The 26,932-nt window shown below is 42.4% G+C and overlaps 1 protein-coding gene across 1 annotated transcript in view; it reads left to right on the top strand.

Annotated features, from left to right (window-relative positions):
• The window catches only part of GALNT16 (polypeptide N-acetylgalactosaminyltransferase 16), a 250,697-nt gene that overhangs the window by 120,684 nt on the left and 103,081 nt on the right, over positions 1–26,932 (top strand). Inside the window, exon 4 of the mRNA XM_056547334.1 lies at positions 25,862–25,929. Coding sequence (XP_056403309.1) covers positions 25,862–25,929 — 68 coding nt within the window. The remainder of the gene's footprint in view (positions 1–25,861; positions 25,930–26,932) is intronic.

The following is a 26,932-nucleotide window of genomic DNA, read 5'->3' as shown; positions in this document are numbered from 1 at the left end:
GATACTGTGTGTTGATACTGTTTTATCCTATACAACTAGTGTTTGTGTGATGAACATTTTATAGTACAATGTATAAAAAGTGGTAGTTGGGTGCCAATAAAGTATTTAGGCTTGAGGCCCAATGGGTCTTCTCTGGGCATTTAATATATCATGTAGAAAATTATCAAAAACAGCTACAGGATAAAGTGAAGTTAATTTTGAATAGACACCCAACTTTTCTGTTGCTTGCAAAGTTACAAAAAGAGGTGAATTACTCTTTGGCATTGAGTATAGGCAAGTTCCCTATTACCATATTTTCCACAGCTCAGCTGACTAGTGAGGGCTGGGCTGGCTGTTTCAACTATGCATTAAAGGGGTACTCCGCCCCTAGAAATCTTATCCCCTATCCAAAGGATATGGGATAAGATGTCTGATCATGGGGGTCCCTACCATAAACTTGCATTAAGGAGGCGGGCCGTGAGGTCACAAGGGAGCAGAGCCAAGACATCACGACGCTCCGGCCCCTGTATCGCCTGTCATTACGCATAGAGCGAGTTTGCTCTGTGCAGTGATGACAGCGGGGTGCCACAGCCGAGATCACTGGGGTCCCCAGCGGCAGGACCCCCGCGATCAGACATCTTATCCCTATCCTTTAACCACTTAACGACACAGGACGTAAATGTACGTTCTGGTGCGATGGTACTTAACGCACAAGGACATACATTTACGTCCTGTACTTGACCACGGGCATCGGAGCGATGATCAGGTCATGCGCGGCAGGTCCCAGCTGCTGATAGCGATCGCGCGGATATTTGCCATTAACCCCTCAGATGTCGTGATCAGTACAGACCCTCCCCCAATAAAAATGTATACTGTCCCTTTTTCCCCCCATTTTCCCCCCAAAAAGTTTTTTTTTTTTTAAATAAACATATTTGGTGTCGCCTAAATATCTGAACTATTAAAATATAATGTAATGATCCCGTACGGTGAACGGCGTGAACATAAACAAAAAAAGTTCAAAATTGCTGCTTTTTTTATAACATTTTATAAAAGTTTTTTAATAAAAAATGTATTAAAAGTTTTACATATGCTTATGGGGTATCAATAAAAAGAACAGATCACGGTGCAAAAAATGAGTCCTCATACTGCCACTTATACGGAAAAATAAAAAAGTTATATGTCAGCAGTTTAGAGTGATTTTAAATGTACTAATTTGGTTAAAATGTTTGCGATTTTTTTTTAAGCGGTAAAATAATAGAAAAGTATGTAATCATTTTAATCGTATTGCCCTACAGAATAAAGAAAACATGTCTATTTTACCATAAAGTGTACAGCGTGAAAACTAAACCTTCCAAAATTTGCAAAATTGCGGTTTTCTTCTCATTTTCCCCGACACAAATAGTATTTTTTTGGTTGCGCCATACATTTTATGGTAATGAATCATGTCATTACAAAGGACAACTGGTTGCACAAAAAACAAGCCCTCATACTAGTCTGTGGATAAAAATATATGAAAGAGTTATGATTTTTAGAGTCCTTAACCCCTTAAAGGGGTACTCCACCCCTAGACATCTTATCCCCTATGCAAAGGATAGGGGATAAGATGTCAGATCGCCGGGGTCCCGCTGCTGGGGAGCCCCGGGATCGCTGCTGCGGCACAGCGCTATCATTACTGCACAGAGCGAGTTCGCTCTGTGCGTAATGACGGGCGATACAGGCGACGGAGCTGCGTGATGTCATGGCTCCGCCCCTCGTGACAACACGGCTCGCCCTCTTAGTGCAAGTCTATAGCGGGGGCATGACGACCACCACGCCCCCTCCCATAGAATTGTATTGAGGGGGTGGGCCGTGACATCATGAGGGGCGGAGCCGTGACATAACTATGCTCCGGCCCCTGTATTGCCCATCATTACGTGCACAGCGAACTCGCTCTGTGCAGTAATGATAGCGCGGTTCCGCAGCGGCGATCCCGGGGGTCCCCAGCAGCAGGACCCCGGTGATCTGATATCTTATCCTCTATCCGTTGGATAGGGGATAAGATGTCTAGGGGCGGAGTACCCCTTTAAGGACCCATGACGTACCGGTTCGGCTTGAGTTCACTCCCGATCTATAACGCGGGGCCACGGCTGGGACCAGTGGCAAATAGATTGCTGAGATCCAGGCATGAGCAGTCAAGCGGCAGAATCATCGATCAGTGGTTTCTTATGAGAAACCACTGATCAATGTAAAAGATCAGTGTGCGCAGTGTTATAGCCCCCTATGGGAGCTATAACACTGCAAAAAAAAGTGGTAAAAAAAAGTGACTAAAGATCATTTAACCCCTTCCCTAATAAAAGTTTGAATCACCCCCCTTTTCCATTAAAAAAAGTGTAAATAAAAATTAATATATGTGGTATCGCCGCGTGCGGAAATGTCCAAAATAGTGCATTTTTGGTCACTTTTTATATCATGAAAAAATGAATAAAAAGGGATCAATAGGTCCTATCAATGCAAAAATGGTACAGCTAAAAACTTCAGATCACGGCGCTAAAAATTAGCCCTCATAGCGCCCCATACGCGGAAAAATAAAAAGTTTAACTACATCCCTCACAGAATTTAATAAAGGATGCAGTGAGCATTTACACCCCACTGGCGTTTGACAGACTTTTGGAACAGTGGGCTGTGCAAATGAAAAGTTACATTTTTCATTTTCATGGACCACTGTTCCAAAAATCTGTCAGACACCTGTGGGGTGTAAATGCTTATTAAATTCTGTGAGGAGTGTAGTTCCAAAATGGGGTCACATGTGGGGGGGGGGGGGGGTCCACCGTTCTAGCACCACGGGTGCTTTGTAAACGCACATGGCCTTCAATTCCAGCCAAATTCTTTCTCCAAAAGCCAAATGGCGCTCCTCTTCTGAGCCCTGTAGTTCGCTCGCAGAGCACTTTAAATCCACATATGGGGTATTTATATACTCAGAAGAAATGAAGTTACAAATTTTGGGGGGCTTTTTTACTATTACCCCTTGTGAAAATAAAAAATTTGGGATAACACCAGCATTTTCGTAAAAAAAATAAAAATTTTTCATTTTCAATGAAAATTCTTCAAAAACATGTGGGATGTTAAAGGGGTATTCCAGGCAAGAACTTTTTTTAATATATCAACTGGCTCCGGAAAGTTAAACAGATTTGTAAATTACTTCTATAAAAAAATCTTAATCCTCTTAATAGTTATTAGCTTCTGAAGTTTTCTGTTTATCTGCTCAATGATGATGTCACGTCCCGGGAGCTGTGCATGATGGGAGAACATCCCCATAGGAACTGCACAACTCCCGGGACGTGAGTCATCAGAAAGCAGTTAGAAAGAAAAAGACAACTCAACTTCAGAAGCTAATAACTATTGCAAGGATTAAGATTTTTTAATCAAAGTAATTTACAAATCTGTTTAACTTTCCGGAGCCAGTTGATATATGAAAAAGTTTTGGCCTGGAATACCCCTTTTAAGGCTCACCATACCCATAGTTACGTTCTGTGAGGGGTGTAGTTTCCAAAATGGGGTCAAATGGGGGTGTTTTTTTTTCTTTTTGTGTTTATGTCAGAACCACTGTAACGATCAGCCACCCCTGTGCAAATCACCTCAAATGTACATGGCGTTCTCACTCCTGAGCTTTGTTGTGCACACGCAGAGCATTTTACGTCCACATATGGGGTATTTCCGTACTCAGGAGGAATTGCATTACAAATTTTGGGGGTCTTTTTTTCCCTTTTACCTTTTGTGAAAATACAAAGTATGGGGCAACACCAGCAATTTACTATAAAAAATGTAATAGTTTTTTACAATAACATGCTGGAGTAGACCCCAACCTTTCCTTTTCATAAAATGGTAAAAGGAGAAAAAGCCCCCCAAAATTTGTAGTGCAATTTCTCCCGAGTACGGAAATACCCCATATGTGGTCCTAAACTGTCGCCTTGAAATATGACAGGGCTCCGAAGTGAGAGAGCGCCATGCGCTTTTGAGGCCTAAATTAGGGATTTGCATAGGGGTGGACATAGGGGTATTCTACGCCAGTGATTCCCAAACAGGGTGCCTCCAGTCTCCAGTCAATGGCTGTCCGGCAATACTGGGAGTTGTTGTTTTGCAACAGCTGGAGGCTCCGTTTTGGAAACACTGCCGTACCTGATGTTTTTAATTTTTATTGGGGAGGGGACTGTGTAGGGGTATGTGTATATGTAGTGTTTTACTCTTTATTTTGTGTAGTGTAGTTGTGATAGCCTGGGGGATGTAGGGTATGGGGAGCGTAGCTGTGCAGTAATTAAAGGGTGTTTGTTAACCCATGCTATTCGTGACGCCAGGTTGAGGGCTCCTCAGTAACACTTGTCCTACCGCCACCCTTCCCAAGAGCAATAGGGAGCAATAGCAATAATAATAGATTGTCCACAACCGGAGAGTTTTCTGAAACAGGATTAACTTTTACTGAAGAATTTCTGCAAGCTTCAATAACAGAACAGTCTCTAAGCATAACAACTGCTTTCCTTGGAGATTGACAAAGGTTGGGACTTTAGCATTTAGAGTCTTTTAGTATTGTGCTTTGTTCCACTGGATTTAGGGGTTTAGTTGCGGTCCAGTAGTCACGCTGGCATTAGCAGGGATTTAGATTTGAACTCATGGTTTTGGTTCAGCTGAGGCCGGCAGGTTCTTCAGGCCTAGCGTGTCTTTGAAAGTTGCGCAGAACCGTCCTGTTAGTCCGGCATCCACGAGAGCAACAACCCAAGAGAGCGATAATTGGACGCAGCTCCCTTATATGGGCAGGGGCTGGACTAGTGCTAATTGGTCCATACTGATGTCAATCACAATAACAAAGACTTGTGGGTAACACATGACCCAAGGACCTCCAAAGGTCCTCCAACATACCATAGAGGGATGGGCAGAGCGGGGATCTGAACTTTAACCCCCCAGTCAGCGATGACTGTGATTGGTCCACAGGGACCAATCACAGTGATCGCTGACCAGGACCATCCACACAGATGGTCCTGGGGGGGTTGCAGAAGTTGTCCCCCGCTGCTAACAGCGGGACTTCTGCAAGTTAACCCGTGCGATGCCGCGCATTGCCGGGTTAACTGAATTACTTTTATAAACGTCATGATGCGCGAACTACCAGCACATCATGACGTTTATATAAGTCATTCTGCGGGAAGGGGTTAAGGGATTAAAGGGGTATTCCAGTATTTTATTTTTATTTGACTATGCTCCAGTGGCTATAAAGTTAGTGCAGTTCATAATATAGTGTGTGTACTTTTGTGTGAGGGTAGTGTTGCATTTCTTCTGTAATTTTCGCCCCAATTTTTATTTTTAACAGTATACAAAATTACTGCTGCCTCAGGTTTTCCCAGGTTGCAGTGCGGCCTGAGACATTTCATTACTAGTCAGGTGATGACAGGTAGCCTGTGCTGCTTCAATTGGTGAAGTGACCACTGGGTGGGAGAGAGATCATTCTGCAACGAATTGTATTTTTGCAACGGATGTAGGCACCCCGGTTAGAAAATTCTGGTCTTTTGACTGGAATGCAGCTCATTTGTGTTTCAATGGGTAGAGTGGCTGATGTGTGGGAGGAAGAAAAGTGACCTCAAACCTTTTAACTTAAAAATAAGGTATTTAGGAATGTTTTTTAATTTTACTAAAACAGACAACTGCTTTAATCTGTCTCAGAGTGTAGTCTTTAATTGTAGAGCAATCCCTGGAACATTGGAAATTTGACAAGTACGGTATAAATGAGCTAAAATCTCTCTCAAATGTTTGACTTGGAAATAAGTTTACATTCATTTCCTGTGGATTAGCTCATGTCTGCACAGCAAAAATACCAATGATATCTCCACCTTTAAGATAAGGAAATGTATCTTATTAATAACAGTGTTGCTCATGTTCCTTTAAAGGGGTATTCCAGGCAAAAACTTTTTTTTATATATCAACTGGCTCCGGAAAGTTAAACAGATTTGTAAATTACTTCTATTAAAAAATCTTAATCCTTCCAATAGTTATTAGCTTCTGCAGTTTTCTGTCTAACTGCTCAATGATGATGTCACGGGAGCTGTGCATGATGGGAGAATATCCCTTGCATGATTGGAGAATATCCCCATAGGAGCTGGACAGCTCCCGGGACGTGAGTCATCAGAAAGTAGTTAGACAGAAAACAGCAACTCAACTTCAGAAGCTAATAACTATTGGAAGGATTAAGATTTTTTAATAGAAGTAATTTACAAATCTGTTTAACTTTCCGGAGCCAGTTGATATATATATAAAAAAAAGTTTTTGCCTGGAATACCCCTTTAATATGGCACATTTTGTGTAAAACCCATTAACCTCATAAGTCTGGTTTTCCTTTCAAATATAATTGACCAGATATTGCACTAATATTTGCAGATCTTTATTTATCTTGCTTTGTATTTACAGCATGTAGTCCAATGTTAGTGCCATGTCTATTCCGAGAATGACTTCAGTGTAATGTTTTTAGATCTCTGAATTGGAATACAATTTACTATGTATTTTCAAAACCTGTCTTATTTATCAGAGGCCTTTTCAAAACTGAAAGAAGCGATCTGATTGGCTGCTCTGGGCAACTCAGCAACTTTTCCTCAAGACAGGTTTTGATAAATCTCCCCCATTGTGTTTAGAAAATCATGAACCTCAATAAAAACTGCACGGTGGTGCTTACTACAAACCTTTGCATCTCACTAGCAGCATTCTCATTTCTTCAAATGCTATTTACGCTTTTGCAAGCGTTTTCCAGTGCATCTACCAAAAATGAAGCAACTTTGCAAATAATGCTAAATCTAAATATTCTACTTTTTGTGTATATAGCTACTACTACTATAGAAAACCTACATAAGTTACAAGCCGGCCAAGGAAAAGTTGACCAGTTGCCCATAGCAACCAATCAGATTACTACTTTTTTTTTATTTATTTTTTTTAAAGGCCTCTGGAATATGAAAGAAGTCATCTGATTGGTTGCTATAGGTGACTAGTCAACTTTTCCTCTGCACAGGTTTTGATAAATCTCCCCACTGAGTGTAAAAAGAGACATTATGGAGCTGGAAAGAGCACAGAGACAGTAATTTAACTAATAAGTGGCATGAAACTTGAAAGATTAACCCCTTAAGGACATTGGATGTAAATGTACGCTCACCAGGGTGTACATTTACATCCTATACATGAAGGGACCCAAAAGCTGTGCTTTTTTTATGCACGGCGGGACCAAGCTGCTGTCAGGAGTCAAGGACCCGCCAGTAATGATCGAAATCAGCGATCACGCATTATAGACATTAACCCCTCAGATGCCATGATCAGTATCTGCGGCAATGCGGCGGCTCTGATGTGGGGATCAGATGAGCCTAGCTGGTGGATGGAGGTCTCCTGACTTGCTTCCAGCTGCTTTCATGGGGTCTTCCTAGTGTTATTCCTATGCATAGCACTGAGCAGTATTAGCAATCTAATGATTGCTATAAACAGTCCCCTATGGGGGACATAAAAAATGCAAAAAAAATAATAATAATTTTTAATGGGAAAAAGCCCCTTCCCCAATAAAAATGGCAGAACTATCAAAATATAACATTAATAATCCCGTGCATTGAACGGCATAAACATTAAATGATAGTCCAATTTGCTGCTTTTTGGTCACATCATATTCCAAAATATTTAATAAAATGGGATTCAAAAGTCACATTAACGCTAGAGATGAGCGAATCGAAGCTGATGAACTCCAATTCGTTACAAATTTCAGGAAATATTTGATTTGCAATGAATGCGAATATCTCCGCAATTCTATCACGCAAATCGCTTCATTAAACTCCATTTTACAGTGTTCCAGGCTCCAGGACATCTAAAGTGGTGGTTCCACATGTCAGTACATGGGGCAAGGGACGATGGGAAGGTGGGAAGGCAAGGCGTTAAGGGAAGTAGGTGATATGACCCTGAATCACATGCAGGATGCAGCCTATCAGCAGCCAGTCAACCCTGTGATGTCACAGCCCTATATAATCGGCAGCCATATTGCGGCCAGCCACTTCATTCATTACACTGCAGAGAGATAGGACGGACAGCCTGTGTGTGTTACAGCAGAGAAAAGCTCATTCCAGAGGCATTTAACATCCTCCTAGTCACATCAGCGTTCTCGTGGATGGAGAGCATTGTTTTTTTACTGAAAATGATTTTTACTGCAGCTGCAGGCATTAACCTTCCAGTCACTTTCTTCAGCATAGTATTACAGAGAGGGGCACAAAGCTGTGTGTTGCCTTATACATTTCAACAAGCTGCATCAACTTCAGAAACCTTAGCAGAGGAGGCAGGAATAATTTTTCAGCGCAATTCAGTGTCTTTGTTCCACAAAAAATCATCTGCTGGTTATACTAGTCTGTAGATGGTATAATACCCAGCAGTCCATTCCTAATAGTCTGTGACAGAGTGCAATTTTGTGTTTAGTGCACAGCTTTTTTGGCTGCAGCACTGTTGTGTACTGCTAGTGTTTTACAAAAATATATGTTTTTTAAGGGTACTGTAGTGCATTTTTCTGCCCTCATCAGTGCATACTGCATACGTACATCAAAGTAGTGTACTATTTTGTACCTGTTAATCGGTCAAGAGCCTAAATAATGTGAAAGGACAGCCAAAAGTAATCATCTGCTGGTGTTGTACTCAGATACTTTTTAAGTGTACTGTAGAGCATTTTTCTGCCCTCATCAGTGCATACTACATACCTACATATAACTAGTGTACTATTTTGTACCTGTTAATCTGTCAAGGGCCTAGATACTGTGAAAGGACAGCGAAAAGTGCACACCTGCTGCTGTTCTTGACACATACTGTTTTAAGCGTAGTGTAGCATATTGTACTCCTCTCATATTCGCACTAAGTATGTCAGGCAGAGAAGTGCCAGGACGTGCACAGAAGAGTGGCAGAGGCCTAAATCCTTCAGGCAGAGGTCGCAGCAGACTAGGGGTGAGTGACAGCAGGAGTCGCAGCGAGAGGCATTAGCTCCCGTTATCAGCTAGTGGTCATGTCTTGCCCAGCAACATATCTGCCGTTGGCGATTAGTTAACACGGTCATCCACTTCAGCACAAATGACATCTGACACCCCCAGTCAACAGTTGGTGGGTTCCTCAGACACAACCCTCAGTTGGCATGGCCCGGGAGCAGTCCCTGTCCTACCATTGCCTCTGTCCAATGCTGTTCCCTCTCCTACAGAAGTATCTTATGCTGTGGGTTCAGCTCCACTGTTCACTGAGGACGATCTAATAGAGGACAGACAGCAGCTACTGCCCAACCAAGAAGTGGAGGAGACATCCGCCGCTTCCTCCGCTAGGCGGGCAAGTAGTGATGAGGAGAGGGACGTGGGAGGCGGTGTTGCCAGGGTTCAGGGTCCTGAAGCAGACACTGTTGAGGAACCTGAGGAGGACATCAGTGACATGCAGACACTTGTTGATGATGATGAAGCCGATCGCAATTGGGAGCCGAGTTCAGAAGGGGCTTCATCATCATCAGGAGAAGAGAGTTGCAGGTTGCCCTTGAGGCAGCAGCTTAGCCAGCAAGGCAGTAGCATGGTTGGCAGTCAGCGTGTTGGCAGAAGTGGAAATTCTTGAGCCAAACATGCCCAGGGGAGACCACCTGCTTTGCAGCAGCCTACCTTCACGGGAGGTAGTGGAACAGGGGTTCCTGGAGAGGGCGGCAGTAGCAGACAATTAGTGCGGACTGTTGGTGGGAAAATCAGCTATTCGGCGGTGTGGCAATTTTTCATCAAGCATCCGGAGATATGTCGGCAGAAGGTGAAGCGTGGCCAGGGTCCAAATGTTGGCACCACGGCCCTGCGTCAACATATGCTTTGCCACAATAAAGAACTGGGAGAACCGGGGCTCCGATGTAGTGGTCCAGCCTGCTGCATCACCCAGTGGCACACCGCTCTCTCTTTCAGCCTTTTGTCACTCCAAATGCTGCTTCTTCCACTTTTAGTCAGCCATTCCGCCAACAATCCATCTGCAAAGCCATGTCCAAGAGACAACAATATGCGCCCACTCATCCAACAGTGTAGAAGCTGAATGTGCTCATTCCCTCCCTTTTCAAGTGGTAGACTCTGCACCTTTCTGATGGCTTGCGCCGAGGCGAGGTGGAGAGAGTAATTTCTTTGTGAAGAAGGAAGTACCATCCCTGCACAATTTTGTGCAAGAGAAGATGGGCCAGTCCTTGAGCCTGTCGATGTGTTCCAAAGTGCACGGCAGCGCCGACGTCTGGAGCTGTAACTACGGTCAGGGACAATACATGTCCTTTACTGCTCACTGGTTGAATGTGGTTCCTGCACAGCCACAACCCCAACTTCCTCCTCCACACTGTCAGCCCATTGGTCCTGTGACAGTGCATGACTCTGCCTCCTCATCCTCCACCTTGTTCTCAGCCTCCATTGCCCGGATAAGTCTCAGTAGCCCTTCAGCATACCATGTGTGCAGGGCACGGCGGTGTCACGCTGTTCTTCACATCATTTACCTTGACGAAAAGAGTCACACAGGGGAGGAACTGCTAAAAGTAAAATCGGAGCACGGCTTACTCCATGAAAACTGGAAATGGGAACAATGGTGGCCGACAACGGGAAGAACATCGTGTCCGCACTGTGACAAGGAAGTGTGAAACATGCGCCCTGCATGGCACACGTGTTCAATCTGATTGTCAAGCACTTCCTGAAGTCTTCACCCCATTTGCAAGACATCCATGGGAAGGAAACTATGCATGCACTTCAGCCACTCGTACACTGCAAAGCACACCCTCCTTGAGCTGCAGCGTCAGAACGGTATCCCACAACATAGTCTTATTTGTGACGTTGCCACACGTTTGAATTCCACCCTCCATATGTTGGACAGACTAATAATCGCAGCTTAAATCAATCTGCCTAGTTCAAATCCGGACCCTAAATATACCAACAGAAAAAAGTGCATTTAGCAGCGAAAAGGGTGCCTTATTGTTTATCCATCTCTGGTTCTCAACAGTCCATATTGCACACATGCCACAAATAAATACATAAGAGAAAAATGGAAGTACAAACCAAGTGGTGGGTAGCCCCAAATACTCCAGTGTTCCCCCACCTCACACTCCAATGCGTTTCGCCCCCTTCGTCCGGGAGTGATTACTTTTGCCTGGACTTTCACAGTATCTGGGCCCTTGACAGATTAACAGGTACAAAATAGTACACTACTTAGAAGTACATATGTGGTATGCACTTATGAGGGCAGAAAAATGCGGTACCGTATGCTTTCAAAACATTTTTTTATCAGAACTCCAGCAGTACACAACAGTGCTGCAGCCCAAAAAAGCTGTGTACTAAACACAAAACTGCACTCTGTTAAAGACTATTAGGAATGGACTGCTGGGTATTATACTGTCTACAGACTAGTATAACCAGCAGATAATTTGTTGTGGAACAAAGACACAGAATTGCACTGAAAAATTATTCCTGCCTCCTCTGCTAAGGTTTATGAAGTTGAGGCAGCTTGTTGAAATGTATGAGGCAACACACAGCTATGTGCCCCTCTCTTTAACCCCTTAAGGACCCAGCCAATTTTCACTGTGGGACCCGGCCATTTTTTGAACATCTGACCACTTTCACTTTAAGCATTAATAACTCTGGGATGTTTTTACCTTTCATTCTGATTCCAAGATTTTTTTTCGTGACATATTCTACTTTATGTTAGTGGTAAAATTTTGTCGATACTTGCATAGTTTCTTGGTGAAAAATTCCAAAATTTGATGAAAAAATTGAAAATTTTGCATTTTTTTAAATTTGAAGCTCTCTGCTTACAAGGAAATACATTATATATTGATTCACATATACAATATGTCTACTTTGTTTGCATCATAAAGTTGACATGTTTTTACTTTTGGAAGACATTAGAGGGCTTCAAAGTATAGCAGCAATTTTCAAATTTTTCACAAAATTTTCAAAATCGCTATTTTTCAGGGACCAGTTCTGTTTTGAAGTGGATTTGAAGGGTCTTCTTATTAGAAATACCCCACAAATGACCCCATTATAAAAACTGCACCCCTCAAAGTTGCCCCTCAAAGTATTCAAAATGACATTCACCTTTAGGTGTTTCACAGGAATAGCAGCAAATTGAAGGAGAAAATTCAAAGGCTTCATTTTTTTACACTCGCATGTTCTTGTAGACCCAGTTTTTGAATTTTTACAAGGGGTAAAAGGAGAGAAATTTTCCTTAAATGTGTAACCCAATTTCTCTCGAGTGAGGAAATACCTCATATGTTTATGTCAAGTGTTCGGCGGGCGCAGTAGATGGCTCAGAAGGGAAGGAGCGACAGTGGGATTTTGGAGAGTGAATTTTTCTGAAATGGTTTTTGTGGGGCATGTCGCATTTAGGAAGTCCCTATGGTGCCAGAACAGCAAAAAAAAAAAAAACATGGCATACTATTTTGGAAACTACACACCTCAAGGAACGCAACAAGGGATACAGTGAGCCTTAACACCCCACAGGTGTTTCACAACTTTTTGTTAAAGTTGGATGTGTAAATGATTTTTTTTTCACTAAAATGCTAGTTTTCCCCAAAATTTTTAGTTTTTACAAGGGATAATAGGACAAAATGCCCCCCAAAATTTGTTACCCCACCTCTTCTGAGTATGGAAATACCCCATGTGTGGGCGTCAAGTGCACTACAATGCTCAGAAGAGGAGTCACATTTGGCTTTTGAAAAGCAAATTTTGCTGAAATGATTTTTGGAGGGCATGTCGCATTTAGGAAGCCCCTATGGTGTCAGGACAGCAAAAAAAAAAAAAACACATGGCATACTATTTTGGAAACTGCACCCCTCAAGGAACGCAACAAGGGGCACAGTGAGCCTTAAAGGGGTATTCCAGGCCAAAACTTTTTTTTATATATCAACTGGCTCCGGAAAGTTAAACAGATTTGTAAATTACTTCTATTAAAAAATCTTAATCCTTCCAATAGTTATTAGCTTCTGAAGTTGAGTTGTTGTTTTCTGTCTAACTGCTCTCTGATGACTCACGTCCCGGGAGCTGTGCAGTTCCTATGGGGATATTCTCCCATCATGCACAGCTCCCGAGACGTGACATCATCATTGAGCAGTTAGACAGAAAACTTCAGAAGCTAATAACTATTGGAAGGATTAAGATTTTTTAATAGAAGTAATTTATAAATCTGTTTAACTTTCCGGAGCCAGTTGATGTATATAAAAAAAAGGTTTTGCCTGGAATACCCCTTTAACCCCTTCCCGCTATTGGACGTATGCATACGTCCAGGCGAATTACACGTTTGCGCAAATGGACGTATGCATACGTCCAAGCGATCTCCTGCTCTGCCGCGGGCAGCGCAGGAGATCGCGGTTGGGAGTCCCACTGCAGCTGCCGGGGCCGCGATCGCGCCGGTCCCGGCAGCATTAACCCCATAGATGCCGTGATCAGTTCTGATCACGGCATCTATGGTGTTTGCAGGGGGAGCGCTCTCCCCCTGCCCATCAACGGCGGCGCCGCGATAAAATAAGGGGGATCGGAGGTGTCCAAGACACCCTCGATCCCCCTTGAAGAGATAGGAGTGAGGTGGCAGGGTTGCCACCCCTCCTATCCCTGCTATTGATCGGCCGAGCGACCGACCAATAGCAGACTGGGGGCGGGGGGGTTAAAGTTCAGTTCCCCCCCGCTATGCCCACCCATCAGTGTCCGGGCACAGCGGGGGGAACCGTGTAGTAGCGGCAGCGGCGGTCACTTACCCGGCGGAGGCTGTGATCATGGCGGCGGTGGAGGTGAGTATGGCGCCGTGCGTCCGGGAGTCTGTTGCCTAGCAACATCTGCAGGGCGACAGTTTGGAGAGTGGTCTCTAAACTGTGGCCCTCCAGATGTTGCAAAACTACAACTCCCACCATACCTTGACAGCTGTTTGCTGTGTTGGCATGCTGGGAGTTGTAGTTTTGCAAGATTTAGAGGGGTTCAGGCTGGAGATCACTGACAGTGGTCTATAAACTGTAGCCCTCCAGATATTACAAAACTACAACTCCCAGCATGCCCAGACAGCAGTTTGCTGTCTTAGCATGCTGAGATTTGTAGTTTTGCAACATCTGGAGGGCCACAGTTTAGAGACCACTGTCAGTGATCTCCAGCCTGAACCCCTCTAAATCTTGCAAAACTACAACTCCCAGCATTCAGGAACAGCAAATGGCTGTCTCGGCATGCTGGGAGTTGTACTTGCGTGCCTCCAGCTGTTGCATAACTACATCTCCCAGCATTCCCTTTGGCAATCAGTACATGCTGAGAGTTGTAGTTCTGCAACAGCTGGAGGCACACTGCTTGGGAAATACCGAGTTAGGTTACCTAACTCAGTATTTTCCAACCAGTGTGCCTCCAGCTGTTGCAAAACTACAACTCCCAGCATGCACGTTCTGTCAGTGCATGCTGGGAGTTGTAGTTTCCCCCCCCCCCCCCTACCATGTGAATGTACAGGTTACATTCACACTGGCGGCGGATTACAGTGCGTTCCCTGCTTCAAGTTTTAGCTGCAGCAGCCTCAGCTCAAACTCCTAGCGGGAGACTCAGTGTAATCCGCCGTCAGTGTGAATGTAACCTAAAAACACTACACTACACTAACATAAAATAAAGAGTAAAACACTACATATACACATGTACACTGCCCCCCCCACCACCCCCCCTTCCCCCCCAATAAAAATTAAAAACGTATCCTACAGCAGTGTTTCCAAAACGGAGCCTCCAGCTGTTGCAAAACAAAAACTCCCTGCATTTCCGGACAGCCATTGACTGTCCAAGCATGCTGGGAATTTAGCAACAGCTGGAGGCACCCTGTTTGGGAATCACTGGTGTAGAATACCCCTATGTCCACCCCTATGCAAATCCCTAATTTAGGCCTCAAATGCGCATGGCACTCTCACTTCGGAGCCCTGTCGTATTTCAAGGCAACAATTTAGGGCCACATATGGGGTATCGCCGTACTCGGGAGAAATTGCCTAACAAATTTTGGGGGGCTTTTTCTCCTTTTACCCCTTATGAAAAGGTAAAGTTGGGGTCTACACCAGCATGTTAGTGTAAAAAAAACATTTTTGTACACTAACATACTGGTGTTGCCCCATACTTTAAAATTTCACAAGCGATAAAAGAAAAAAAGCCTGAGGACGGAGATATGTGGGCGCAAAGTGTTCTGGGGACGCACAACAAGGCTCAGAAGGGAGAGTGCACCATGTAAATTTGAGGTCTAAATTGGTGATTTGCACAGTGGTGGCTGATTTTACAGCGGTTCTGACATAAGTGCAAAACAATAAATACCCACATGTGACCCCATTTTGGAAACTACACCCCTCACGGAATGTAATAAGGGGTACAGTGAGCATTTACACCCCACAGGTGTCTGACAGATCTTTGAAACAGGGGTCTGTGAAAATGAAAAATAAAATGTTTAATTTGCACAGCCCACTGTTACAAAGATCCGTCAAATGCCAGTGGGGTGTAAATTCTCCCTGCACCCCTTATTACCTTCCGTGAGGGGTGTAGTTTTAAAAATGGGGTCACATGGGGGGGGGGTCCACTGTTCTGGCACCACGGGGGGGCTTTGGAAATGCACATGGCCAAATTCTCTCTCCAAAAGCTCAATGATGCTCCTTCTCTTCTGAGCATTGTAGTTCTCCCCCAGTGCACTTCACATCCACTTATGGGGTATTTCCATACTCAGAAGAGATGGGGTTACAAATTTTGGGGGGTATTTTCTGCTATTATGCCTTGTAAAAATGTAAAATTTGGGGGAAAACAAGCATTTTAGTGTAAAAAATATATATTTTTTTTTACATATGCAAAAGTCGTGAAACACCTGTGGGGTATTAAGGTTCACTTTACCCCTTGTTACGTTCCCCAAGGGGTCTAGTTTCCAAAATGGTATGCCATGTGGTTTTTTTTTTTCTGTCCTGGCACCATAGGTGCTTCCTAAATGCGGCATGCCCCCAGAGCAAAATTTGCTTCCAAAAAGCCAAATGTGACTCCTTCTCTTCTGAGACCTGTAGTGTGCCAGCAGAGCACTTTTCATCCCCATATTGGGTGTTTTCTGAATCGGAAGAAATTGGGCTTCAAATTTTGGGGGGTATTTTCTGCTATTACCTTTTTTAAAAATGTAAAATTTTTGGTAAACCAAGCATTTTTGGTAAAAAAAAAATATTTTTTTTTTACATATGCAAAAGTCGTGAAACACCTGTGGGGTATTAAGGTTCACTTTATCCCTTGTTACGTTCCTCAAGGGGTCTAGTTTCCAAAATGGTATGCCATGTCATTTTTTTTTTTGCTGTCCTTGCACCATAGGGCTTCCTAAATGCGACATGCCCCCCGAGCAAAATTTGCTCTCAAAAAGCCAAATATGACTCCTTCTCTTCTGAGCATTGTAGTTCGGCCGTAATGCACTTCAGGTCAACTTATGGGGTACCTCCATACTCAGAAGAGATGGGGTTAAAAATTTTGGGGGGTATTTTCTGCTATTAACCCTTGCAAAAATGTGAAATTTGGGGGGAAACACACATTTTAGTGAAAAAATATATATATTTTTTTACATATGCAAAAGTCATGAAACACCTGTGGGGTATTAAGGCTCACTTAATTCCTTGTTACGTTCCTCAAGGGGTCTAGTTTCCAAAATGGTATGCCATGTGTTTTTTTTTTTTTTGCTGTTTTGGCACCATAGTGGCTTCCTAAATGCAACATGCCCCCAAAAAAACATTTCAGAAAAACGTACTCTCCAAAATCCCCTTGTCGCTCCTTCGCTTCTGAGCCCTCTACTGCGCCCGCCGAACAATTTACATAGACATATGAGGTATGTGCTTACTCGAGAGAAATTGGGCTACAAATTCAAGTATAAATTTTATCCTTTTACCCCTTGTAAAAATTCAAAAATTGGGTCTACAAGAACATGCAAGTGTAAAAAATGAAGATTTTGAATTTTCTCCTTCCCTTTGCTGCTTTTCCTGTGAAACACCTAAAGGGTTAAAACACTTACTGAATGTCATTTTGAATACTTTGGGGGGTGCAGTTTTTGTAATGGGGTCATTTATGGGGTATTTCTAATATGAAGACCCTTCAAATCCACTTCAAACCTGAACTGGTCCATGAAAAATAGCGAGTTTGAAAATGTTGTGAAAAATTGTAAAATTGCTGCTGAACTTTGAAGCCCTCTGGTGTCTTCCAAAAGTAAACACTTGTCAATTTTATGATGAAAATATAAAGTAGACATATTGTATATGTGAATCCAAAAAAAAAAATATTTGGAATATCCATTTTCCTTACAAGCAGAGAGCTTCAAAGTTAGAAAAATGCAAAATTTTCAATTTTTTCATCAAATTTTGGGATTTTTCACCAAGAAAGGATGCAAGTTACCACAAAAATGTACCACTATGTTAAAGTAGAATATGTCACGAAAAAACAATCTCGGAATCAGATTGATAAGTAAAAGCATTTCAGAGTTATTAATGTTTAAAGTGACAGTGGTCAGATGTGCAAAAAAGGGCTGCGTCCTAGAGGTGAAAATGGGCTGTGTCCTTAAGTGGTTAACACCTCACAGGTGTTTGAAGACTTTTTGTTAAAGTCGGATGTGTAAATGAAAAAAAAAATGTTTTTCACTAAAATGCTGGTTTTCCCCCAAATTTTACATTTTTACAAGGGGTAATAGGAGAAAATGACCCCCAAAATTTGTAACCCCATTTCTTTTGAGTATGGAAATACCCAATGTGTGGATGTCAAGTGCTCTGCTGGCGCACTACAATGCTCAGAAGAGGAGGAGCGCCATGGATCCTTTGGAGACAGAATTTTGTTGAAATAGAAGTTGGGGGCCATGTGCGTTTACAAAGCCCCCCGTGGTGCCAGAACAGTGGAACCCCTCCACATGTGACCCCATTTTGGAAACTACACCCTTCACAGAATTTAATAAGGGGTGCGGTGAGTATTTACACCCCACTGGCGTTTAACAGATCTTTGGAACAGTGGGCTGTGCAAATTAAAAATAAAATTTTTCATTTTCACGGACCACTGTTCCAAAAATCTGTCAGACACCTGTGGGACGTAAATGCTCACTGCACCCCTTATTACATTACATGAGGGGTGTAGTTTCCAAAATGGGTCACATGGGGGGGTACATTGTTCTGGCACTATGGGGGCTTTGTAAACACACGTGGCCTTCAATTCAGGAAAAAATTTCTTTTCAAAATCCCAATGGCGCTCCATCTCTTCCGAGCATTGTAGTGCACCAGCAGAGCACTTTTCATCCGCATATGGGGTATGTTCTTACTCAGAATAAATGGGGTTGCAAATTTTGGGGGGCTTTTTTCCTATTGTTCTGTTAGAAAATGAAAAATTTAGGGTAACACCAGCATTTTAGTGAAATTTTTTTTTTTTCATTTTTCCATCCAACTTTGAAGAATTTTCATTAAACACCTGTGGGGTGTTCAGGCTCACTATACCCCTTGTTACGTTCCGTGAGGGGTATAGTTTCCAAAATGGGGTCACATGTGGGTATTTCTTTTTTTGCGTTTATGGCAGAACCACTGTAAAATCAGCCACCCCTGTGCAAATCACCAATTTAAGCTTCAAATGTACATGGTGCGCTCTCACTCCTGAGCCTTGTTATGCGCCCGCAGAGCATTTTACGCCCACATCTGGGGTATTTCCGTACTCAGGAGAAATTGCGTTACAAATTTTGGGGGTCTTTTTTTCCTTTTAACACCAGCATGTTTGTGTAAATTTTTAAATTTTTTTACACTAACAGGCTGGTGTAGCCCCCAACTTTTCCTTTTCATAAGGGGTAAAAGGAGAAAAAGCCCCCAAAATTTGTAGTGCAATTTCTCCCGAGTACAGAAATATCCCACATGTGGCCCTAAACTGTTTCCTTGAAATGCGACAGGGCACCGAAGTGAGAGAACGTCATGCGCATTTGAGGACTAAATTAGGGGTTGCATTGGGGTGGACATAGGGGTATTCTACGCCAATGATTCCCAAACAGGGTGCCTCCAGCTGTTGCTAGACTGTTGCTAAACTAATACGTTTTTCATTTTTACTGGGTGGGGGGCAGTGTAAGGGGGTGTTTATGTAGTGTTTTACCCTTTTTTGTGTTAGTGTAGTATAGTGTAGTGTTTTTAGGGTACATTCGCACTGGCGGAGGTTTACAGTGAGCTTCCCGCTAGAAATATGCCCTTCGGCAAAAAATATGCCGCAGCTCATACTTGAAGCAGGAAACTTACTGTAAACCTGCCTTTTGAATGTACCCTGTACGTTCACATGGGGGGACAAACCTCCAGCTGTTTCAAAACTACAACTCCCAGCATGTACTGACAGACCGTGCATGCTGGGAGTTGTACTTTTGCCACAGCTGGAGGCACACTGGTTGGAAAACCTTCAGTTAGGTTCTGTTACCTAGCTCAGTATTTTACAACCAGTGTGCCTCCAGCTGTTGCAAAACTACAACTCCCAGCATGTACTGATGCTGGGAGATGTAGTTATGCAATAGCTGGAGGTACACAACTACAACTCCCAGCATGCCGAGACAGCTGTTTGGGCATGCTGGGATTTGCAGTTTTGCAACATCTGGAGGGCTACAGTTAGAGACCAGTGCACAGTGATCTCCAAACTGTGGACCTCCAGATGTTGCAAAACTACAAATCCCAGCATGCACAGACAGAAAACTGTAGGTGGGCATGCTAGGAGTTGTAGTTTTGCAAGATCTAGAGGGCAGTATAGAGATCACTGTGCAGTGGTCTCTAAACTGTAGACCTCCAACTGTAACCCTCTAGATCCAGGGAGCCGTCCTCTTCTGCCGCACGACATCGCCGCCTGCGCTGATCACCGCAGCCGATCCCGTCCCGCAGCCTCCACCGAAGGGTAAGTGGATCTTCGGCGCCGGTCCTCAGTCATTTCCCCGTCCTGCCCCGCCTATTGTGGGTGGGCAGAATGGGGAAAACGAAAGTTAATCCCCCCGCCCCCGATCTGCTATTGGTGGTCGCTTCTAGACCACCAATAGCAGGGATAGGAGGGGTGGCACCCCTGCCACCTCACTCCTATCCCTTCAGGGGGATCGTGGGTGTCTTAGACAACCGCTATCCCCCTTATATTCCGGGTCACCATAGACCCGTATGACCCGGAATTGGCGCAAATCGCAAGTGTGAATTCACTTGTCTGATGACCCCCCTGGGCATTTGCGCGGGGTGCCTGCTGATCGTACAGGTACACCCTGGGTCCTTAAGACCCAAGTACACAGGACGTATCCATACGCCCTGGGTCCTGTACGGGTTAATACAATGCTGAAGAAAGTGGCTGGGAGGTTAATGGCTGCCATAAAAATCCTTTTCAGTGAAAAAAACACTGCTCTCTGTCCACCAGAACGCTGATGTGACTAGGATGTGAAACGCTGCTGGAATGAGCTTTTCTTTGTAAGACACACAGCGATGTCCATCCTATCTGTATGCTGTGTAATGAATGATGTGACGAGCCGCAAAATGGCTGCCGAATATATAGGGCTGTGACATCACAGGGGTGACTGGCTGCATCATGCATGTGATTCAGGGTCATCCCGCCTACTTCCCTTCCCGTCTTGCCTTCCCACCTTCCCAGCGTTCCTTGCCCCATGTACTGACACGTGGATCCACCCTGGAGCCTGGAACACAGTAAATGGAGTTTAATAAAGCGATTTGCGCGATAGAATAGTGTTGATATTCGCATTCGTTGCGCATCAAATATTTAATTAATTTCGTAAAGAATTCGGGTTCGTCATCTTTGATTTGCTCATCTCTATGTATAGCAAAACATGTGTTACTGCAATCATTTTCTGTGAGAAATACTTAATTTTCTTGAAAAATTTCAGGGGTGCCAACATTTATGACCATGACTGTATTGCACACTAAATATTCAAACAAAGGGAATAAGCTGACTACAGGATCAAAGTGTATTCTGTTTCTTTGGAAATGGCTTTGCATAGGAGTTGTAGACCCATAACATCAGGACCAGACCAATTTTATTTTTGCGTTTTTCGTTTTTTCCTCCTCACCTTCAAAAATCCATAACTCTCTTATGTTTCCATCTACAGACCCATATAAGGGCTTGTTTTTTGCATGACCAATTGTACTTTGTACTGAAACCTCTCATTTTACCATAAAATGTACGGCGAACCCAAAAAAATATTTTTTTGGGGGGATGAAATTTAAATGAAAACCACAATTTTGCACATATTGGAGGGTTTAGTTTTCACACTGTACACTTTACGATAAAATTACACGTGTTCTTTATTATGTGGGTCAACATGATTTAAATGATACCCATGGCTAGATACTTTTATATTTTTTGTACCGCTTAAAAAAAAATCTAAAACTTTTTGTACAAAATCAGTAATCTAAAATTGCTCTATTTTGAACACCTATAACTTTTTCATTTTTCTGTATATAGGGCGGTATGAGGGCTCATTTTGTGCGCCATCATCTGTACTTTTATTGATACCACATTTGTATATATATACAAATTTTAGAGGTGTTTTTAATAATTTTTTTTGGAATAAAATATGACAAAAAAGCAGCATTTTTGGACTTTTAATTTTTATTTTTTACGTTTACGCCGGTTACCGTAAGGGATCATTAACATTTTGATAGTTTGGACATTTACGCACGCGGCAATATCAAATATGTTTATTTTAAAAACTTACTTTTTTTTATTGGGGGGAGGAGATTTCTCACTTTTTTTTACTTTTTATTTTTACATTTTTCAATTAATTTTTTTACATTTTTTACACTTTTTATATCCCCATAGGGGGACTATCTATAGCAATAATTTGATTGCTAATACTGCTTAGTGCTATGCATAGTTATCTGTGATCTTCTGCTCTGGTCTGCTCGATCTCAGACCAGAGCAGGAGACGCCGGGAGACGGATGGAGGCAGATGAGGGCGCCATTACAGATGATCGGATCGCCGCGGCAGCGCTGTGGGCGATAAAATCATCTATTTTAACATGCGCATTGCCGCAGATGCCATGATCTGTACTGATCGGCATCACGGCATCTGAGGGGTTAATGGCAGACATCCGCGCGATCGCGGAGGTCTGCCATTACTGGCGGGTCCCCGGCTGCTGATAGCAGCCGGAACCTGCCGTGTATGATGGGAGCACCACTCCGATGCTCGCAGTCATAAACAGGACGGAAATGTACGTTCTGGTACTAGGACTTACATTTAAATCCGTGGTCGTTAAGGGGTTAAATTAGACTATCTGCAAATAAATTAGTTGTTGTTCATTCATTAAAATGTTTAATGTATTCAGGAAAAGGAGAAACTATGGTTGCAAAAGAACACATCTCTATGAAAAAAAGAATAATAATAATTTGAGTTGGCAACCTGTTGTTACATAGTTACATAGTTAGTACGGTCGAAAAAAGACATACGTCCATCAAGTTCAACCAGGGAATTAAGGGGTAGGGGTGTGGTGGGATATTGGGGGAAGGGATGGGATTTTATATTTCTGCATAAGCATTAATGTTATTTTGTTCCAGGAATGTATCTAACCCTGTTTTAAAATTATTAATCATTCCTGCTGTTACTAGTTCCTGTGGTAGACTGTTCCATAAATTCACAGTTCTTATGGTAAAGAAAGCGTATCGCCCCTTGAGACTAAACCTTTTCTTCTCCAGACGGAGGGAGTGCCCCCTCGTCCTTTGGGGGGGTTTAACCTGGAACAGTTTTTCTCCATATGTTTTGTATGGGCCATTAATATACTTATATACATTTATCATATCCCCCCCTTAAACGTCTCTTCTCAAGACTAAACAATTGTAACTCCTTTCATCGCTCCTCATAGCTAAGATGTTCCATGCCCCATATTAGTTTAGTCGTGCATCTCTGCACCCTTTCCAGCAACATAGTGTCCCTTTTATGGACTGGTGCCCAAAACTGTTAATACCATCCTCTATATCATTGATAAATTAATTAAGCAACAGCGGGCCCAGTACTGAACCTTGGGGTACACCACTAATAACCGGGGACCAATCAGAGTACGAATCATTGACCACCACTCTCTGGGTACGATCCATGAGCCAGTGTTCAATCCAGTTACAAACTAAAGTTTCCAAACCCAAAGACCTTAACTTACCTGTCAGACGTCTATGAGGGACAGTATCAAATGCTTTAGCAAAATCCAGAAACACTATATCCACAGCCATTCCTCTGTCAAGGCTTCTATTCACCTCTTCATAAAAGCAAATTAGATTGGTTTGACAACTTCTATCCTTAGTAAACCCATGCTGGCTATCACTTATAATACTATTATACCCTATGTATTCCTGTATGTAGTCCCTTATAAGTCCTTCAAACAATTTACCCACAATGCACGTTAAACTTACCGGTCTATAATTTCCTGGGGAAGACCTTGAGCCCTTCTTGAAGATTGGTACCACATTAGCCTTGCGCCAGTCCCTTGGCACAATACCAGACACCAGAGAATCTCTAAATATCGTGAACAAGGGTACAGATATTACTGAACTTACCTCTCTAAGAACTCTTGGGTGTAGTCCATCCGGTCCTGGAGATTTGCTTACATTTACTTTACCTAACTTATCTTTTACCATCTCTACATTAAGCCAGTTCAGTACATTACATGATGTGTTACCAACACTGACCTGGCCAATGTCAGCTCCTTCTTCCATAGTGTATACAGAACTAAAGAACCCATTCAGTAGCTCTGCCTTCTCTTGATCGCCCGTGACAACCTCCCCATTATCATTATTAAGGGGTCCTACATGCTCTGTCCTTGGTTTTTTTGTATTTATATATCTAAAAAAATATTTAGGATTAGTTTTGCTTTCTTTGGCCACCTGTCTCTCATTTTGAATTTTTGCTGTTTTTATTACATTTTTACAGATTTTATTAAGCTCCTTGTACTGTTTAAATGTTATAGCTGACCCCTCAGATTTGTATTTTTTTAAGGCAATTTTTTTGTTGTTTATTGCTCTTTTAACATCATTTGTCAGCCATGTAGGATTTAGTTTTAATCGTTTATATTTGTTCCCCTTTGGTATATATTTAGCTGTATAGTTATTTAGAGTTGATTTAAAGATGTCCCATTTACCTTCTGTATCAGTATATGAGAACACCTCCCCCCAGTCTATGTCCTGTAGTGCAGCTCTCAGCCCAGGGAAATTTGCCTTTTTAAAGTTATATGTTTTTGCCTTCTCCGCCTGTCTTTGTTTTCTACATTTTAAGTCAAAAGTAACTATATTGTGGTCGCTATTACCAAGGTTTTCCCCCACAGTTACATTACCACGAGCTCTGCGTTGTTGGAAATGATCAGATCCAACAAGGCATCACTTCTTGTTGGGTCCTCCACAAACTGGCCCATAAAATTATCCTGCAATAAATTTAGGAATTGTCGCCCCTTTGAAGTTTTCGCCAACCCCCGACCCCAATCTATGTCTGGATAGTTAAAATCTCCCATTATTACCACTGTACCTGCCCGGGCGGCCCTCTCTATTTGTTTATGCAGCCGACCTTCTATCTCTACAGTGATATTAGGGGGTCTGTAGATTACACCAAATATTATTTTTTCAGTATTTCCCTCCTTTTGTAATTCTACCCACAGTGATTCCACATCCTCAGAATCATCACACACTATGACATTGTGTATAGTTATAAGTTACAACAGTGATAACACTGACTGCGCAAGTGGGAAGATTTAAAATAAAAAAATTAGAAATGTGAAGTTGTCTTGCTGGCCAATCTTCTTCTTACCTGGGCAGTTCTTCCAAATTCACATTAAAGGGGCACTCCATTGGAAAAACAATTTTGTTAAATCAACTGGTGCCAGAAAGAACACCATAAACAGATTTGTAAATTGCTTCTATTGAAAAATCTTAATCCTTCCAGTACTTATCAGCTGCTATATGCTCCACAGGAAGTTCTTTTCTATTTGAATTTCCTTTCTGTCTGACCAGTTCTCTCTGCTGACACCTCTGTCCATTTTAGTAATTGTCCAGAGTAGGAGCAAATATCCATAGCAAATTTCTCCAGCTCTGGACATTTCCTAAAATGGACAGAGGTGTCAGCAGAGAGCACTGTGGTCAGACAGAAAGGTAATTCAAAAAGAAAAGAACTTCCTGTGGAGCATATAGTGGAGCATATAGTAGCTGATAAGTACTGGAAGGATTTTTTAATAGAAGTGATTTACAAATCTATTTAACTTTCTGACACCAGTTGATTTAAAAAAAAATTCCAGTGGAGTACCCCTTTAACGCCAGGCACACTTCCCAAACGGCCTTGCAGCTTCATGCTGTAGGCATCTTCTTCACCTAAGAGTACTCTAATACATAAGTTCCACAATACATTGTATGGTAAATTGAGAGATGCTTTTTAAATGTACATTTGGTCCATCAAAAAAAGAAGCCCTTATTTGCCCCTGACAAATGGCTCCTAAAAGAGGAAAACATTTTTTGGGAGTTAACCCCTTGACAGACCTTGACATAACAGTGCCATAAATAGCTTAGACAGTAAGTGCAGGCTTACTATTACCGTACCTCATGGTGATTGCATGGTCATTGTCACTGTGCCATTTGATTGTAAGAGCATGCGTATTATGAACATGAGACAAAAAAAGTGAACAGGTAATATTTTATGTATAACTGTAATTGGGGGGGGGGGGCAAATAATGATTTCCACTGGTGGGCCCTTGGCACCTCAGTCTGATACCGTGTGCTTGTATGTGTATGACACAATATAGACTCTCTGTGTATCCTCTGTTTTACAATCTTTTTATTGGGTTTTCAAAACCTAAACATAACAGACATTTATAACATAGAGTCCTCTGATAAGCTACATATTTCACAAGCTTATTATTTCCTTTCTCTCTCAGTGTTTTAATCCGAAGCCCTCCAAATTTAATACAAGAGATCATTTTGGTGGATGACTACAGCACTGATGGTGAGTATTTTTTGTAATGTTTTCTATATTTAAACCTTGTCTGCTATAAAGACGCATAGTACAGCATGAGTGAGATGAGCTAATTGTGCGGTGTGAGTACAGAAGGTGTTATTCTGTATAGCAGATGGGATCTATTTATGGGTTTTTTAGCCTTAAGAATTTGAATCCTATACAGACTCTATCTGTTAGATAACCAGGACATGAAAAATAAGAAACACTGGAGTCATTTGTAGAAAATTAATAATTATACTTTATTAGAAAATCACATGTCTAGATAGACTAAAATGTAAGTATATGATGTACACAGAGGAATCTAGCAGCAAGATAAACAAGGAGGGTAAGCCCTTGATAGCAAGAGTAATGGTATATAATCAATGACAGCAACAAACACTTATTGCACATATAATATTGGTAATGCTGGTAACATATATGATAGTGCCTGGTGACTAATAATAAAAGATTATTATTGTTAGGGACCGACTGGGGGACAGGGAGAGTGAGCCCTAAACTGACCCTGACTGCCTACTTGCCCATCCACCCTAACTGGGGGATCGACAACTGGGTGCCAGTCCCTCCCTGATCTAATAAAAACACATACTAAGAAATAGTCAGTCACAAACCAGGAACCTAACAGGAACATACATTTCTATAATATATTCAGTTCAGAGGACACAGATCAGAGAGCAGCACAGAGGACACTATCAGCGGACATGAACAAAGGACACTATAGATAATCGGACATGAACAGAGGACTCAGTGGTCATGAACAGAGGACACAATAGATCTGTGGTAGTGAACAGAGGACATTATAGATCAGTAGTCATGTACAGAACTCCAAAGATCTGAAATCAAGAACTAATAAACATAGAGTTCAAAAGAACAGATAGGAAAACGGATAAGTCAACAGACTTTAGGAACAGACAGGAATATAGCATAATCCCCAGAACATCCAGAAGACACAAAGTCCCCATGGTTCAGAAACAGGGATCTATCGCTAATCAGG

Source organism: Hyla sarda, chromosome 11, assembly GCF_029499605.1.
Source record: "Hyla sarda isolate aHylSar1 chromosome 11, aHylSar1.hap1, whole genome shotgun sequence".
Classification (NCBI taxonomy): Eukaryota; Metazoa; Chordata; class Amphibia; order Anura; family Hylidae; genus Hyla; species Hyla sarda.
Note: the sequence above shows the minus strand (reverse complement) of the source record. Positions and strands in the feature narration are given on the sequence as shown.